Here is a 15,733-nt window from a genome sequence, read left to right as displayed (position 1 = left end):
AAAAGACAAATGCTGTAGGATTCCACTTACATGAGGTCCCTAGAGGAGTCAAATTCATAGAGAGTAAAACAAAGGTTGTGAGAGGCTAGGGGAGGGGGAGATGAGAGTTCTTGTTTAATTGATACAGAATTTGTTTGAGATGACAAAAAATTTCTCGAAATGATAAAGACAGTTACATAACACTGTGGATGTACTTAATGCCACTCGATTTAAAAATGATTAAAATGTGAATTTCTTTTTTTAAGATTTTATTTATTTATTTGACAGACAGAGATTACAAGCAGGCAGAGAGAGAGGAGGAAGCAGGCTCCCTGCGGAGCAGAGAGCCCGATGTGGGGCTCGATCCCAGGACCCTGGGATCATGACCCAAGCCGAAGGCAGAGGCTTTAACCCACTGAGCCACCCAGGCACCCCTAAAAATGATTAAAATGTGAATTTTATGTGTGTCTCACCACGACGAAAAAATGGAATTAGAACATAAGGCCCCGAGAAAATTTCAGGTTACCACAATTGGGGAACATTCTATAAACTAACCAGTATTTTTCAAAATGGTCAATGTCATAAAAGACCTGGCAAGACTAAGAAATGGTCACAGGTCTGAGTGGACTACGGAGACATAACAATCAAAACAAAATGTGGGATCCTGAAGTGGGTCCCAGGACAGAAAAAGCACATCAGTGGAAAAACTGATGAAATCTGAACAAGTTCTGCACTGTGGTTAAGAGTATTACCCTAAGGTTAATTCTTAGTTTTGATACACGTTCTGTGGTTATCTAAGATGTTAACACAAGGGGACGCAGAGTGAAGAATGTATAGGAACTCTCGGGGTTAGTTTTGCAACTTTTCTAAATTTAAGATTATCTCAAAATTTAAAAATAAAAACTACTTGTTTAAAAAACCTCACACGGCCAATGCTCTGTATCTGAAGAAGAAAAAGAGCCAACTTTGGTCAAAGTCCTGGATCAGGTCGCTGAGAACCAGTTTCCTCTGCCAGAGTGACAGTAAACCAAGCCGGCAAGTGCCTCTTTGAGGCACAGCCAGGACTAAACAGGGGCTAGGAATTGCAAAATGGTTTTTTATGAAATTCCCAAGAAACTGACCAATCAAAGCCAGGGAGAATTAATCCAAGTTTTGTCTACATCTGTGCTTCTTATACTTTTTGGTTTCAGAAATTCTTTGCAACTATTAAAAATAATGGGAGTCCCCCAAAAGTTTTTGTTTATATGGACTGTATCTATTAATAGTTACTATATTAGAAATAAAAAAGACTTAACTATGTATCCATCCATTTAAAAGAACATAATAGACCACTGCATGTAAACATGAGTTACTTTAAAAAAAAAAAATTATTTATTTATTTGAGAGAGAGAGAGCGTGTGTGCGTGTGAGTGCACATGCACACAAAGAGAGGGAGAGAAAGAATCTCAAGCCAACTCTGCACTGAGCGTGGAGCCCGATGTGGGGCTTGATCTCAAAACCCTGAGATCATGACCTGAGCTGAAACCAAAAGTCAGAAGCTTAACCGACTGAGGCACCCAGGCGCCCCTTGAGTTACTTATTTTAATGAAAAACAAAGCAAAACAAAACAAAACAAAAAACCAAGAGAAAAAAACCATCCAAAAAAACCTGTATTTGCCAAACCACAATTTCACACATACCAACGGAAGTCCTCCCCATGAACTTATCTCATAATTCAATCAAAACACAATACCAGACAAAAACTCGAAAAACTCCACACTAAAAAACTAGGGGGGAAAATGAGGAAAACTTAAAAGAATAAAGAGAAAGGGAAAATGGGGAAAAGAAAAAACTTTAAGGAAAAAGAGGGAGGGGGAATAAACCAAAAAGCCACAGATAAAACAACGAAAAACCTTAAGGGGCCAATGCTGTCCGTATTATAAGGAGGAAATAAGTTAGCTTGGGTCAAAGTCTCTGGGGCCCAGACAGGACAATATAGCAGCAGGAACTGCAAACAAGGGCTCCCTATGAAGTCATCGCAAGTAACCAACCCAAGACAGACAATCAGCTCAAGTTTTGTCTACAAACAAAGGTTTTTTTCACGTTTTGATCTCCAGAACTCTCTATAACTCTTTAATAAATTACTGAGGACTGCAGAAATACTTTGTTTATGGGGGTTACAGCTATTGATAGCTACCCTGTTAGAAACTGAAATGGTAACTTAAAAAATATTTTCATTAATTCACTCAAAACACTAAGCCCACTAGATGTTTATACGGAAAACCTACATTTTTGTGTGAAAAAACTGTGTTTTCTAAAACAAAATTAAATTCATGGCAAAGATTGCATTGTTTCACATTGTTGTACATCTCTTTAATGTCTGGCTTAATGGACGAGAGCCGACTTCTTATATCTGCTTCTGTATTCGATGTGCTTCGATCTGTTGTTCTGGTTTTAAGATATAAAGAGAATCTCCTTTCATACAGACCTGTAGTTGGAAAACGATGTTTAACAGCCTTTCAAAGGCTGAGAATTTATCTTCTTCGACACCAGACCAAAACTCAAAAGCAGTAGTTTGTAAAAGCTAGTTGCGATGTGCAATCTGAAAATTTATCAATGAATTTTTTGTGTCCTTTTATGTTAAAATCCACTGGTTATCTTGTACTTTTTGAGGGGCTGTTTTACCTACTGACAATCTGGGAAATATTCCTTTGTTGAATTATAAAGAATTTCCAAATACTGACATTTCATACAGTATCAAAAAATCATCTTCCATTCATTTTACCACTGATCTCATCAAAAAGCTCTTTGACAAACACAAGTTTTTGAAAAGTCTCATTTTCGCCTGAAAGCTTGGATGTTATCACTGGCAACGGTGACAGACTCACTCCGTTCAACGTCAAGAAAATGTCCACTGAACACTCAAGTATGAATAACCAGAGTTTATCCGCCAGTTGTTCTTTCAAGTAAAAACGATGACCCATGCAGCTGGTTCAGCTCCAAACACTAGTGCATTTTCTCAGGACAGTCACTGTACCACGCTATCCAGCAGCTAGGCTCCAAGGACACTTGGCATTTCATCACTCAAAATATTAAAGAGACTTTTATTAGAGGATTGAGATTTAATAAAAATTAGTAATTTTTAGTGCTTCATCTAAGACATTCTTAAGTAAAATGGCTTAAAACAAACAAACAAACAAACAAAAAAACAAAAACGACAAGCACAGAGCAGGAAAGAAGTCCCTGACTACCACCACTAGCAGAATCCGGTGCCACTCACTGCCTTGATTCACGCTATGACGCCAGCATTTTTCTCTGTCACTGCTTCTGCACCGATTGTGCAAATGGAAACAAAGTTGTTCCAGCATGAACCGTGAAAGTCAAGAGCGTTACTGAGCCCCTTGCATCTTTATTACTGCTTGCGTTAGCTGCTGAGCATTCACAGAAAACAAAATTCTCTGAGGCGTAGTTGGTGCGGACACAGGTTGAGCCATGTCTGGAAGTCTGTACATTGGTAAGGCAAAAGAACAATTCTGCAAACAAGATATGAACTCAGTCTTCGTATTTGTAGCTAGATCTTTAATTCGACGAGTCACAGTAACACATGAAGTGCTCCTGCCCTGGATTTTTACTGACTTTTCAGCCAGTGGGCAGTCAGCAATGCCCGCTGCTCAAGACTTTATTAGTCTCTCGGCTACTGGGCAGGCTTTTCTAGCCAAAGCGATGTCAAAAACTTATCCGGTAAGAAACATGATTTTTTCCATTTCTAGGCTGGAAAGCTGGAGCAAATTCTGGCTTTTAAAGAGCTCATGGTGTGTATGCTTAAAATACTCAAATCCTTTTTCTTTAAGCTTTGAATGATTGGTCTTGACACGATGTTGCAACTTAACCGGCACTGTAATACTACACAGACGTGTTCTGTTGCATAAGACCTGATAAAGTACATCGTTAACAACTATACTGCTGAGAAGACAGCTTTCGTTATAGTATCATCTCTTTTAATAACTTTTCATTTCTTATTTACAATCCTGCCTAGGTTCTTCAGATTCCTCCCGTTCACTTGTTGATGTGTCCGTTTCAGTAAAGAGAGACTGCAAATCTTCTAATCTCCCTTTTTAAAAGCCAACAATCCATTCGTAAATATAAGAGAAATAGGATAAATTTTCCTGTTTTAGAATAGAGTGCTAAAATAATTTGTAAGTGAAATTTTAAATACTCTAGCCTTTCCCCCAAAGCTTTTACAAGTAAGTTTTGCAAGTTGTACTTACTTCTTGTTTCCTCGAAGGTGCCAGGAAAATGCTGGCATTTCAAAATAATGATTTATAGGATAATAATGAGGTTTACAGGGATTACAGCAGGCACAACTGAAGACAGCTGCTAAGAGTATAGTAGAAGTACTGAGAACAAACTGAATTCATCCTTGCAAACTTTCATATTTATACCTTAAAGGACTACCTTAAACATTCCAGAAAACACAAGAATACAGAAGCACACATTTCATTAATCAGAGTGATGATGTCAGCACACATCACTCAGCCTCTGGAAAACACTGTACACCAACAGAATGAGAGTGAAAAAAGGCAAATACTGCATTAATGTTGGGATGAAACTCATTTTGATTTCACGTACCACCAAACAGGTCTTAGGGAACCCAGGGTCCTCAAATCACACTTCAGGGACCACATTCAATATTGCATTACCAGAATTAACAACTCTCTCCTTGGATCTCTTTCAGGACAGGGTCCAGTATTGTAGCATTCCGGGCAGGCCACGGGAAAACAGGCGGGAACTAACTTAGACCCTGTCACCAGGGAAACCGGGATGCCGCCCCTAATAAGTTGTCAGATTGCCAAGCCCGGCTTTACTAAAGAAGGTGGCTCCATAGACATAAAAAGAAAATGTTTTCTAAAGCAGCAAATCCTTAACTTTATAGAAATCAGACGAATAGGAGAAAGGACTGGGTGGTTCTGGGATTCTATACATGAAGGAGCTCTCAGACTATCAGAATCCCTCTCCTGAGCCAGGCCACAAAAGAGGCACAGAAACAGGTCAGGCAGAGTGGGCCATGGAGATGAAAACCCGAGATGGACAGTGATAATGAAGCAACAGAGTTCAAAGAAACCAAACAGAAAAAAAAAAAAGGAAGTGAGAGAAGTCAGCAGAGGGGTCAAAAGGAAGAGGAAAATACAGTGAAAGAAATATTCCCTGATGAGCTCTGAGGCGACACTGTTACCTTTCTCCTTGGCAGCTGCAATGTGAGAAAAGGAAGCAACTTACTTGCTGTACTGGCCAGGCATTCAGGCTCCAGAAGCTCGAGAGATAAAGATAAACAAGGAACGGACTGAGACCAAAATCTCAGCCCAAGATTCAAAGTCCGCAAACTCCTAGGAGCAGCCGCTGAGAAATGGTCGAGACCCTTCCAGGCCTCACGAAGAGGAGGCTCTCTTCTCACTTCAGAGAAGCCAGCAGAGATAACAAGGACCTGCCCCTGAAGGCCCCCTTGCTAGTGAAAAAGGAACCTAAAATCATTAGCTGCTAAGTTCCCATGTGATCTTTAAGAGAAACAGGGAGCTTTCTCCTGTTGCCAAAGGGTAAATACTGCACTTGAAGAAAGGAACGTGAAAGAAATCCCCTGGGCTCGCTCAGCGGGCCTCTTGTAACGCCGGATCCCAACACTCAGAAAAACCCATGCTCTGGTGACTTTGGACTTGGCCTTCTAGGCCCTGATGAGGCTGCATATACACCACCTTCAACACCACCACTCACAACACCGAAATCTGGGCAAGCAGAAGGTAATGTTTTGGGGTGTTTCTTTTTCTTTTTAAAATTGATAAAATCACCCAATACTGATATCCTGTAAAAAAAAGTAAAATCCATTTTTTAAAGTGATCTCAATATTATCTAAACCTCTCCAACAGCATTTCTATTCAGATAGGGGGTTGGCTCAAAAACAAAAAACAAGGGGCGCCTGGGTGGCTCAGTGGGTTAAGCCTCTGCCTTAGGCTCAGGTCATGATCTCAGGGTCCTGGGATCCAGCCCCACATCGGGCTCTCTGATCAGTGGGGAGCCTGTTTCCCCACCCCCCGCCCCTGCCTGCCTCTCTGAGTACTTTGTGATCTCTCTCTCTCTGTGTCAAATAAATAAATAAAATCTTAAACACACACACAAAAGACCCACAAGAATCAAAACAAAAAAGACCAAAAAAACCCTAAAATAAGCAATTTTTTTTTTTTTTAAGATTTTACTCATTTGAGAGACAGAGCTGGAGAACACAAGCAGGGGGAGAGGCAGAGGGAGAGAGAGAAGCAGGCTCCCCGCTAACCAAGAAGCCTGATGGTGGCAGACCCCAGGACCCTGGGATCATGACCTGAACCAAAAGCAGATGCTCAACTGAGCCACGCAGGCGCCCAAAATAAACAAATTTAAAAAAAAAAAATGCTGGAAACAGCACCTAAGGGACCCTAATGACTAAAAGAAACCACGATTCTTTTGATCAATTCAGAGAAATTCCAACATACATTGACCCGGAGCTGTTGGTGCTCAGAAAACCCCACTGAGTTGCTTCACTAAATGGTGAGGACAATGATTACGATGTCCTGCCAGCTATTATTCTAAGTGCCTTATATTCAGTACCCCTTTTAATGCCCCCAGTAACTATACCTACAAGATAGGTACTATCATTACCCCGTTTTTACAGATGAGCAAACAGGCCTGGAGCAATTAAGTAAGCCCGAGGTTAGAGTAGAGACTGACCAAGACTCCAGTCCAGGGTATGGAATTTGGAGAACCTGCTGTAATCACAACACACCACTTATTGGAAGTCTCCAAGTGCTGGGATCTCTTTGCAACTCTGCCATAAGCTCAACTCAATTAGAATGCTACTGCTAGACCAAGCAGGCCTAAGGGGCCCCACTTCCTGTGACTAGAGAACCAGTAATTCAAACTCTTGTGGGCAAAAACAAAGCAACAAGCCACAAGTGCATCCAACACCACATGCAAAGACACTCAGATGATGGCCATCTGTGGTGGGGAGGCGGGGAGATGATGGGGGGTAGGGGAAGGCCAGCAGACCCTCGGATCTGAAGACGGTGGAGGGTGATACCCTCCATACAGGGTATCAGTAACCAAAACAAAACCTTCACCGAAATGGTGCTCAGGACAAGCAATGAGTACATCATTGTAGTATCGACAGGCACAGCCCGCCCCCAAGGACAAGGCCAAGAGCAAGGGCAAGGGCAGGAATGATGTTTGCAGGTGGTTTCACTCATTAATCAGCGAACTTTTGGACGTGGGAGTTTTCCGTTTAGTGGGGGACTGGGAAAACAATCCTGCTATATTAGTAGCGCTAATGGGCATAGGTGCCTTAGAATCTCGTCTTTTCCCAGAAAAAGACTTCCCTCCCGCTGTTCAGGAAGTGCCAGCACACGGTGACTGATGACTCCCACCTTTCCTACAGGTACAGACCGGCAACAGACTCACTTTCCCCATGGCTGAAGTACCTGCTGAACTGCCAAAGGCCAAAAAGTTTTCTTTCTCCCTTTTCTTCCCCAACAGGCCTGGACAGATAGTCCCACCGCATCAAGCTGAAAGGTTGGGGGGGTGGGGGGGGTGCCTTACTGGATTTAGCCAGCAGATCACAACAGCCAAGAGTCAGTTCCCATCCCAAGCCACAGACCCAGTGTCTTCTCCCGGGCCAGGATGGAGCGCCTTCTGCCAAGCCGTGACCAGCGCGCAGAGGGGGGGGGGGAGGGGGGCGGCAAGAACAGAAATTGTATCTTAGAGTGTCCGGTGAAAGGTGTGTAAGACAAAGTTGCCCTGAGCATCCCTGGGTGTAGAGAGAGCCTGCTCCTGTAGAGACGCCCGGCTCAGAGACCCGTTCAGTATTGGGAGAGGATGGGGATGTTTACAGATCTCATCTAAACTCCTATCTCAATGAGCAGAGCCCAGAGGAGGCAGACCTTTCTATTGCCAACTTCCCAAAGCGCACACAAGAAAATAGGCCAAGGCTGCTCAAAACCAGCTTGACTGGTTCTACAGAGAAGCCTCAGGTCTGCTCCGCCTTCCTTATGTTAAAAAGAAAAAGGTGGCTCGGAGCCAATCACTGAACACACCCCTCCTCTTCTCCTCTCTCCCTCCCCGCCCCTTCCTCTCCCCTCCTATCTGGGGTCCCTCTGGACTCAAGCAGCCATCAATATCAGTGTCTACCTTGCCCTCGCCTACCAAACCTGTGCCTACCCGGCTTCATAAGCCCAACATTAACCGTCTGAGGAGCAAAAGGAAATGCATTTGTTTCTGGCCCTTCTGCCCTCATTTTCTACTGGTAAATGTAGGGATACATGGAAGTAGGGAGAAAGAGTGCCTAGGGACCAAGAAACTTCAAACCCTCTAGCACAAGCAGACAGACAGGTGAAAGGATTATTTCTAGCCCCTAAAGCCCCGAGCAGGGTTAGTGGGCAAGAGAAAGAACTGGGATCCCTCTTTCTTTCTTTCTTTTTTTAAAAGATTTTATTTATCTGAGAGAAAGATCACGAGTAGGCAGAGAGGCAGGCAGAGAGAGTGGGGGAGGCAGGCTCCCTGCTGAGCAGAGAGCCCGACGTGGGACTCGATCCCAGGAACCTGAGATCATGACCCAAGCCAAAGGCAGGCACTTAACCCACTGAGCCACCCAGGCGCCCCTGGGATCCTTCTTTCAGTGGAGGATCAGTGGAAACCAAGAGGCCAGGTTCTCTCCTGGTATAGTCTCAGAATCCGATGCACCGACAGCCCAAAAGACAGCAATGGCACTTAGCAGCGGCCAACACCAAAAGGGCTGTGGTGGGATGGTGACATTCTGCTCCAAGAGCTAGAGCTTTCAGAGTTAACGTCGGGAGAGATGGCCTCTTCCCATGCCAGAAGTGGAAATGGGTGGTTTCCTCCCCCACAAAGTTTGTAAAGGCTTACTCTTCCCTCTGCTGAGACAGAAGGGGGAAATGCACAGATAACACTGCAGTGACTCACTCGTGTTTGATGAAGGCTGCGAGAAAGCCTGGAGAATCCAAGCGAGAAGTGCAAAAAGGTACAAATGCTGGCATCTCCATCAAGAGAAGGAAACCCAGCCACCTATCTGGTTTGTCACTTTGCTGAACTTCCGCTGGAGGAGGAAGCCTAGGTTTCAAGCTCCACCCACCCTTTCCCCATCACTCTCGGTTTTTGCTTCGCTAGGCAAGTGGCAAACCTGGCAGCACCACCGGCTCTGACAGAATCAAACCCTTTCTCCATCTCCTCTCATGGAGGCGGCCCAGGAGCCAGTCTACAGCTTAACCAGGCGGCGGGGGGCTGGGGCGGGACCTGCTTACTGCAGGAAAGCCTCATCAGGCAGTCTTGGGGAAGGAAGGACAACCACCCTCGTTGCCCTTTCCATCTGCTGAGGTTACTTCATCCCGATCCATTAATAGGCTTCAAAGTGCTGCTGGGGGGAGGTGGGGTGGCGGAGAGTCCATTTAGCAGAGTTATCATGGGGCCAAAGGTGGCGCCCAGCCCCCACCCCCCTTGTCGATAATGGGCCACAGAGTCTGAGGCTTGGCTGCACTCTAGGCATAAAATATTCATTCCAGCCGACATAATACATATGTAGGAAAGTCAGGGAAGCTCCTGGGAGAAGAGAAAGGCCAGCCAGGTGGCTAAGTGCGCAATGGGAAAGAGTTCACGGAGGAATGGGTTAGTCCTGGTCAAATGCCCACTGAGAACTGGGTTGTTCTGTCCAAAGGGGAAAGTGTATAGTCGGAGAAGTTTTTGCCTTCCCAGAGCTCTAACCATGCAAACCTCTCAGGCATATTCTCAATTTTTTCCTGTCTCACTGGCATCAGTTAAGACACTGACAGTGAAAAGAATCTTAGGCCCAATCTCTGGTCACCATCTGAAAGATGCAGTCATTCCCTGTGCAAACTTGATGTTAATCTAAAGCAGGCCAAGTTTCAATGACTCTCTTGTATCCATCTGTTTAGCTACTTCTCAAAGTCCACAGATTAGAGAAATTATTACAATTCACTCGGTAGTTACCTTTACTGGGTTCAAAGATTATGGTATGGTGAGCAACTCCGCCAGCTCCCGACTCCGACAGCCCTTGCTCTTACATGGCCCCATTCTAATTTCTAGAGCCATGCAGGAAGTGAGAATGTCATCCACCCACACCTCTGACCAGAAGGCAGCACCACTAAGGAGCCCTTGGCCAGAGTCAGAGGGCAGAAGTCAGAGTCTGCCCCCAGAGCACAGCGCCGCACAGCCCCCAGGACATGTCAGGGAAATGAGAGCCAACCCAGCTCTTTGCTAGAGTCGATGCTAAAACCAAATTATTCAATGCAGTGCTCAGCCAGAATCAACACTGGCATCCAAGGGATGTGTGTCTAGAGCGGCTCAGTTGTTCTTTACAGGATTCTCTTGAGTTAGGTTTGCTCGCTTCAGCCAGACTTCCACACTCCTCTTCCTAGAACCACCCAAAAGAATAAACACCACCGCTCGCTCCCCAGCAGAATGACAGCGACCCCCTCCCTTGCCCACTGCGGCCAAAGCGGGGCTGGTATTGAAAGGCTCCTGCTTTCTATCAGAAGGCCTCCCTCCTGGTTCCTGAGGCCCAGGGGTGGGGCAGGTCTGAAGCCAGCAGGCCCTCTACCAGGTGTAGCTACCGGAAGCTCTGGCCAGCAGCAGGAGAACTCTGGAAGCTGGACCCCCTCCACACTGGCCCATTACTGCTGCCCCGGCTGGAAGACAAACAGTCATCTTGCTGATTGCTTTCACCACCGCCAAGCCTCCGGGCCAGCAGAGCCATTTGGAAAAGAAGTGGACAGAAGGCTCCGCTGGCAGACTGAGAATCAAAACTACCAGCCCCAGGTCACAACCCTCCTTCTGCAAATGAAAGAAGAGTTTATGGCGGAGAGGAAGCACATCTGCAACCAGGTGTCACAAAACCATCTCGGGACTACGGGGCTTGACTTTATCTCCCACTTTCCCTGCGAGAAGCAGAGTCGACAGCAAACAGGCACTCTCCCTGCAACACAAGGTTTATTTTTATGCTTCCACATTTTCTGTGTGTGTGAGTGATGTGTGTTTAATTCAGATGTGATCAAAGAGCTCCTGGAAACAGCTTCTCATCAGCCACATGTTTTAATAAAGAAAGGGGGAGGGGAAGAGCAACAAGGGGTGGGAGCTTCAAGACAGCCAAGAGTTTGTTTACCTACGTCCTGGTGAAACCAGTGTAAGTAATTTAAACCTAAATACAGCGATAGAGCATCTTTGTGGGGAAGCAATCAGCCCAACCAAATTCCTCGCTTTTTATTTTACAACATTATGGCTTCCTGCAATGACTGAACTTCCGGGACCGGAATCACAACAGGACCAGAGGCTTTCTTGCTTTTTACCTGGTGGCACCATCTACTCTAAAGGAGGCCAATGCTTCTGGCATCCCTGGCCTCGTGACCAGGAGGGCTGCTACTCGTCTTTTTCCTTGTTTTGTGAAAAATACAGGCATCTGCCTGGGGTAGGTGTATCCAAGCTTTTCCAAAGGCTGTGCTTTTGCGGGGACGAGACTTAACGTCAAGTAGACAGCATCATCGGCCACTTTGAGAACGCCAGGAGAAGCGGTGAAGCGGCTGGGGGCACCTTAGTCCATAAAGTGCAAACGGGATGAGTAATTCGTAAATTTGGAACAGGATGACAAAGTATGCAGCCACTGCTCCAGACTCCGTTATCAAAGAGCAGCTTGCATTCCCAAATGGTTCACTCGATTCCTGCTCTCACAAAATCAATGGGTGTGCACCGACTTCCTACTACGGCTCAGCAGTCTGCGAGCCAGGCAGGGAAGAGAGGAAATCAATGCACACATCATAAGAAAAAGACCACGGCGAGAATACATTTACATTCAGTAAACAGCACAAAGAAACCACATTGAGGCGGTCCGTGCTCTACTTTGCCGAACACAATACCCCCCACAGCCTCGGCTGGCCAGCGAGCAGGCACGGCGCCGCCACTCCCCACATGCCTGAGGGTGTCAGTCAGTCACTTGGCCTCCTCCTACCCGCTCGTAATCAACAGTCTGGGAAAGTTCTCCGGTTTAGCAGGGTTTACCTGCTAAGACAAAGGTGGTGATAGGAAAAGGAATGGAACAGGCCACCTCTGGAGGGCCTAGAAAAAGCGGTTCCCAGCAAGGAGACTAACAGCTGGCAAACGAGGGCGAGGCTGGGAGATACAGACCACACTCCGGTTTCCAAAGACCTCAGTCCCATGCACAGCTGGTTGCAAAACCCAGTGATGAAACAGAAATCCACCGGGCCTCCCTCTCAACTCGTTTTACCGCAGAAGCAATGAGTCCATCAGCAACAAAAGGGTCAACCGGTGCAGAGAAAAACTCGGGCCAGAACTCCCCCTGAGTTCCTGACTGCCCAGGTGACAGAGCGAGGGCGGGGGACACAAGAGAAAAACGCAGGAAAACGCAACAAGGGCAGATTTTCCAGGGAAGGATGCTAACACGCAAGAGAATAGAACAACATTCTACCGAGCTACGAGCTACGAAGAAAGAGCGCAACAAGAGGAAAACATAAAGGATGTCATAAGGGAGAGGATGCAGAAAGGCAGCTGCGGCCCCAGGGGAGAAGAGCTCCTTTTTCAAGTCAAGTTTTTCTGGGCCTAGTAAAGTTCTCCACCAACAAGGGTGAGAAGGAGGCAGGGGACTCTCCCCAGGGCAGTTAGCAGTCAGCAAGGGACGGGGTGAAAGAAAGGGGAGAGGTGGAAAGTGGATGCCTCTGAGCTCACAGGTGAGGTGACACAGAAAACGCTAAAGCTTGGGTGACAGATGATAGCAGTGATTGCCAGGACGGGGGCAGGTGGAGGCGGGGCGCGGGGTGGGGGGGGGGAGGCAGTGTAGCTCAAGAAACTAGTATACTGAGTGCCTGCCCGGGAAGTTACAAACACAAGCCAATCGGGAGGGACGGGACGGGGGCATGTGTGGGGCCAAGAAATATGATGTGAAAAAGGCAAGAGACTAATCCGGAGATGAAAGGCAACGCTGGGTAAAAGGTAGAGCAAGGAAGACCGGGTGAGGGTGGAGAAACCGGAAGGCATCGAGCAAGGAGGAAGAAACTGAAAAGTGACAGAACCAGGAGTGAAGACACAGGAAGGCATCATGGTTTGTGTGGCAGTGTGAGAAGGCAGAAGGGCAAGGATGGTGAGGGAGCGTGGCCAGGGAAAGGACTCAGCAACAGGTTGTACTGGCAGAGTGGGGCTGGGAGAATGTTCTCCCTCGGCAGGGAGCGTCCAGGGAGCAGGTCGGTAAAGCGCTCCGAGAGAAAACAGGAAGCCCGGAGACTGAAAGCAAACCTGGGGGAACAGAACCCGAGGGATCCGGGCTCTGAAGGGAACCCTCCGGACTGGAACCCCAAAGACAACCTGTGGGAAAACTATGCGCATGACAGCAGTCTGGGAAACACGGAAGCAACAAATGCCAGCGCGAGGCACCAGGGAGCTCCTGGAGAAAAGAAGGGAAAGTGATGAGCAAAGAGTAGGCGAACCATTTGGAAAGGTGATGAGGGTGGAGCTGGTAGGTTGCAAGCATGAGGGAGAGCACAATTCGGAGAAGGAAGGGGGGGAAGGCTGGGGAACTGGAAGGGGACAGGGATCGAGAACACTCCGGGGCAGGGACCCTGAGGGTGATAAGCAGGGACTGGGAGAACCGGTGCGGGAGGAGGAGAAGCAACACTAGAGAGATGGAGGAAGGGGTGGACGACGATCTGGGGCAAATCGCGGGGTGCTCTTCGAGGAGCGGGAGGGTGGCGGCTTTAAGCGTGGGTGGAGGAAGACCAGAAAGGCCCCTGAGAGAAAAAGGGAAGAGGAGGGAAAGCCAGGGAGGTAACACGGAAGAGCGCAGGAAGGCGGTGAGGGGAGAGGGGGGGTCAGCAGAAAAGACAAGTGTGCAGCTTGGAGTCAGGACGAGGTGGGTCCCAGGACAGGACCCAGAGGGGGATGTGCGAGGCCGAGAGCCAGATGACAGGGCAGCCGAGGCTTGCAGGGTGGCAGCAGGGACACGAGGAGAGCAGAGGAGGGAGGAGGCTCTGCAAGGTGCAGGGGCCCAGCCAGAGAATTCGGGGAGCCCTCGGGGCTCCTTACCTGCTCCGTGTCCCTCTCGTTCAGCGTGGGTAGGGGGGTCCGGGCGCTGGACATGGCGCCGGTATCTCAGGGGAGGGAACCGAGAAGCTTGGAGGAAGGGAGGGAAGGGAAGGCGCGGAGCCCGGCCGGGCGGGGCTTCTCACAGCAGGGGCACCCGCCGCATGGGCCCCGGCCGGGGGTGCGGGGAGGCCGGGCAGCCGCTCACGCCAGCCCGGGGATGCGCCGCTCGGGCTAGGCCGCGCCGGCTCCGAGCGGCTCCGGACCGCACCCCCCCGACCCCCGGCTGGGCTGTGCCGCCTTTCGGCCGGGCCGCGCCGCTCCGCCTACTCTCTGCCGCCGCAGCCGGCCGCCTGCCTCGCTCCTCCCCTGCCCTCAGCGGCACTGCTCCGCGCCCGGCACACAGGCAGCCGCCGCCGGACCTGCTGCTCCCAACATGGCCGCCACCACCGCCGGCCCTCGGCTCTTTCCGCCGGCAGCAGCCGGAAACATCCGAAGCGGCGAGGAACGGGAGGGGGGCGCGCCTCCTCCTCTCGGCCGCGGGCTACGGGTGAATTCCGGAAACACCCGAAGAAGGTAACCCCCGGGGACGCGCGCGCCGCCTCGATTCCGAAGCCCAAGCTTCGGGTCTGTTTACGGAAACCCACGAAGCCACTCGGGAGACTCCAGCCACGCCCATAGGCCTTTCCCCGCCCACTTCAGGCAGGCTCGCTGCGGTTTCCGGAAACACCCGAAGTGGCGCCGCGTGCAGCGAGCCGGCCACGCCCCCGTCCCGCCCCGCAGCGCACGGCAGTTGTCGGCCATTTCCGGCAACACCCGAGGCCCTGCGAACCCCGAGTTCCCTCGGGTAGTGCCCAGAGCCTGACTCTTCGTTTCTTTCCGTCAGTTTCCGGGCCTTTTCAAACCTCCAACCGGGAGCGCGGGTCACCTGCGCACGTTATTAATTTGACTAAATAGAAAATAAGGCTATTAGCATCCCAACGATTGGCATCCTTTGGTTCTAAAGCAACTTCCCTGTCTGCGTGTCTGCTCATCAGTCTACCAGTCCCTCATAAAATCCGTCTCCTTTATCATCCAGCCCTTCAACATGTGTGTCACCTGTCAAGTGCAGCGTTATGACCTACCTAGCAGTCTTCACCTGCCATCGTCTATCTGGGCTTCTGTTTATCCATACACCCCACATCTAGTCCACAGTGTCCCCTGAGGTCCGGGGCGGGCACCAGGTCAGCGTCCTTGGCTCCCGGCTGTGGAAGGCTGCGGGGGTCTCCCCCAGCCCTGCATTCCAGCCCCAGCTCGGTGGAATGAAAAATACGACATGATCTTGGAAAGATTACATAACATCTCTGAGTTTAGGCTTCTTGACGTCCTTATATTAAGAGAATTCATGCCTTTGTTCCAGGGATGACATTCCAAGTAACGTCTTTGAATTCCACTTACCTCTTTTTTTAAATTGTTCAAAATAGCACAAAACGACATTGCACTATGGTAATACTGAGTCACGCCGGTTACCTTTTAAAATACCCCTGTAAGGTAAGGCAGAGGAGACAATCGCATCTTAATTCATTTTTCATTTATCCCTTCTAAGACCAGAAAACTCACACACACACATAAAAAGAAACTGGTTGAAAATGAGGATTCCTCAGGA

General features: G+C 48.5%; 1 protein-coding gene across 7 annotated transcripts in view; it reads right to left on the bottom strand.

The window, feature by feature from the left end:
* The window catches only part of MARK2 (microtubule affinity regulating kinase 2), a 56,840-nt gene extending 42,322 nt beyond the window's left edge, over window positions 1–14,518 (bottom strand). For 3 of the 7 annotated variants that reach the window (XM_044259535.1, XM_044259537.1, XM_044259540.1), the window contains exon 1: window positions 14,092–14,516. In XM_044259535.1, coding sequence (XP_044115470.1) covers window positions 14,092–14,145 — 54 coding nt within the window. In that variant the 5' untranslated portion in view covers window positions 14,146–14,516. Of the gene's footprint in view, window positions 1–14,091 lie in introns of all 7 variants that reach the window. The other 4 variants (XM_044259534.1, XM_044259536.1, XM_044259539.1 and 1 more) reach the window with 3 other exon arrangements.
* Window positions 14,519–15,733: the final 1,215 nt, after the last annotated feature.

The sequence above is a fragment of the Neovison vison genome, chromosome 7 (genome assembly GCF_020171115.1).
Source record: "Neovison vison isolate M4711 chromosome 7, ASM_NN_V1, whole genome shotgun sequence".
NCBI classification, from domain to species: Eukaryota; Metazoa; Chordata; class Mammalia; order Carnivora; family Mustelidae; genus Neogale; species Neogale vison.
The sequence above is the reverse complement of the archived record's forward strand: the minus strand, read 5'-3'. Positions and strand labels throughout refer to the sequence as shown.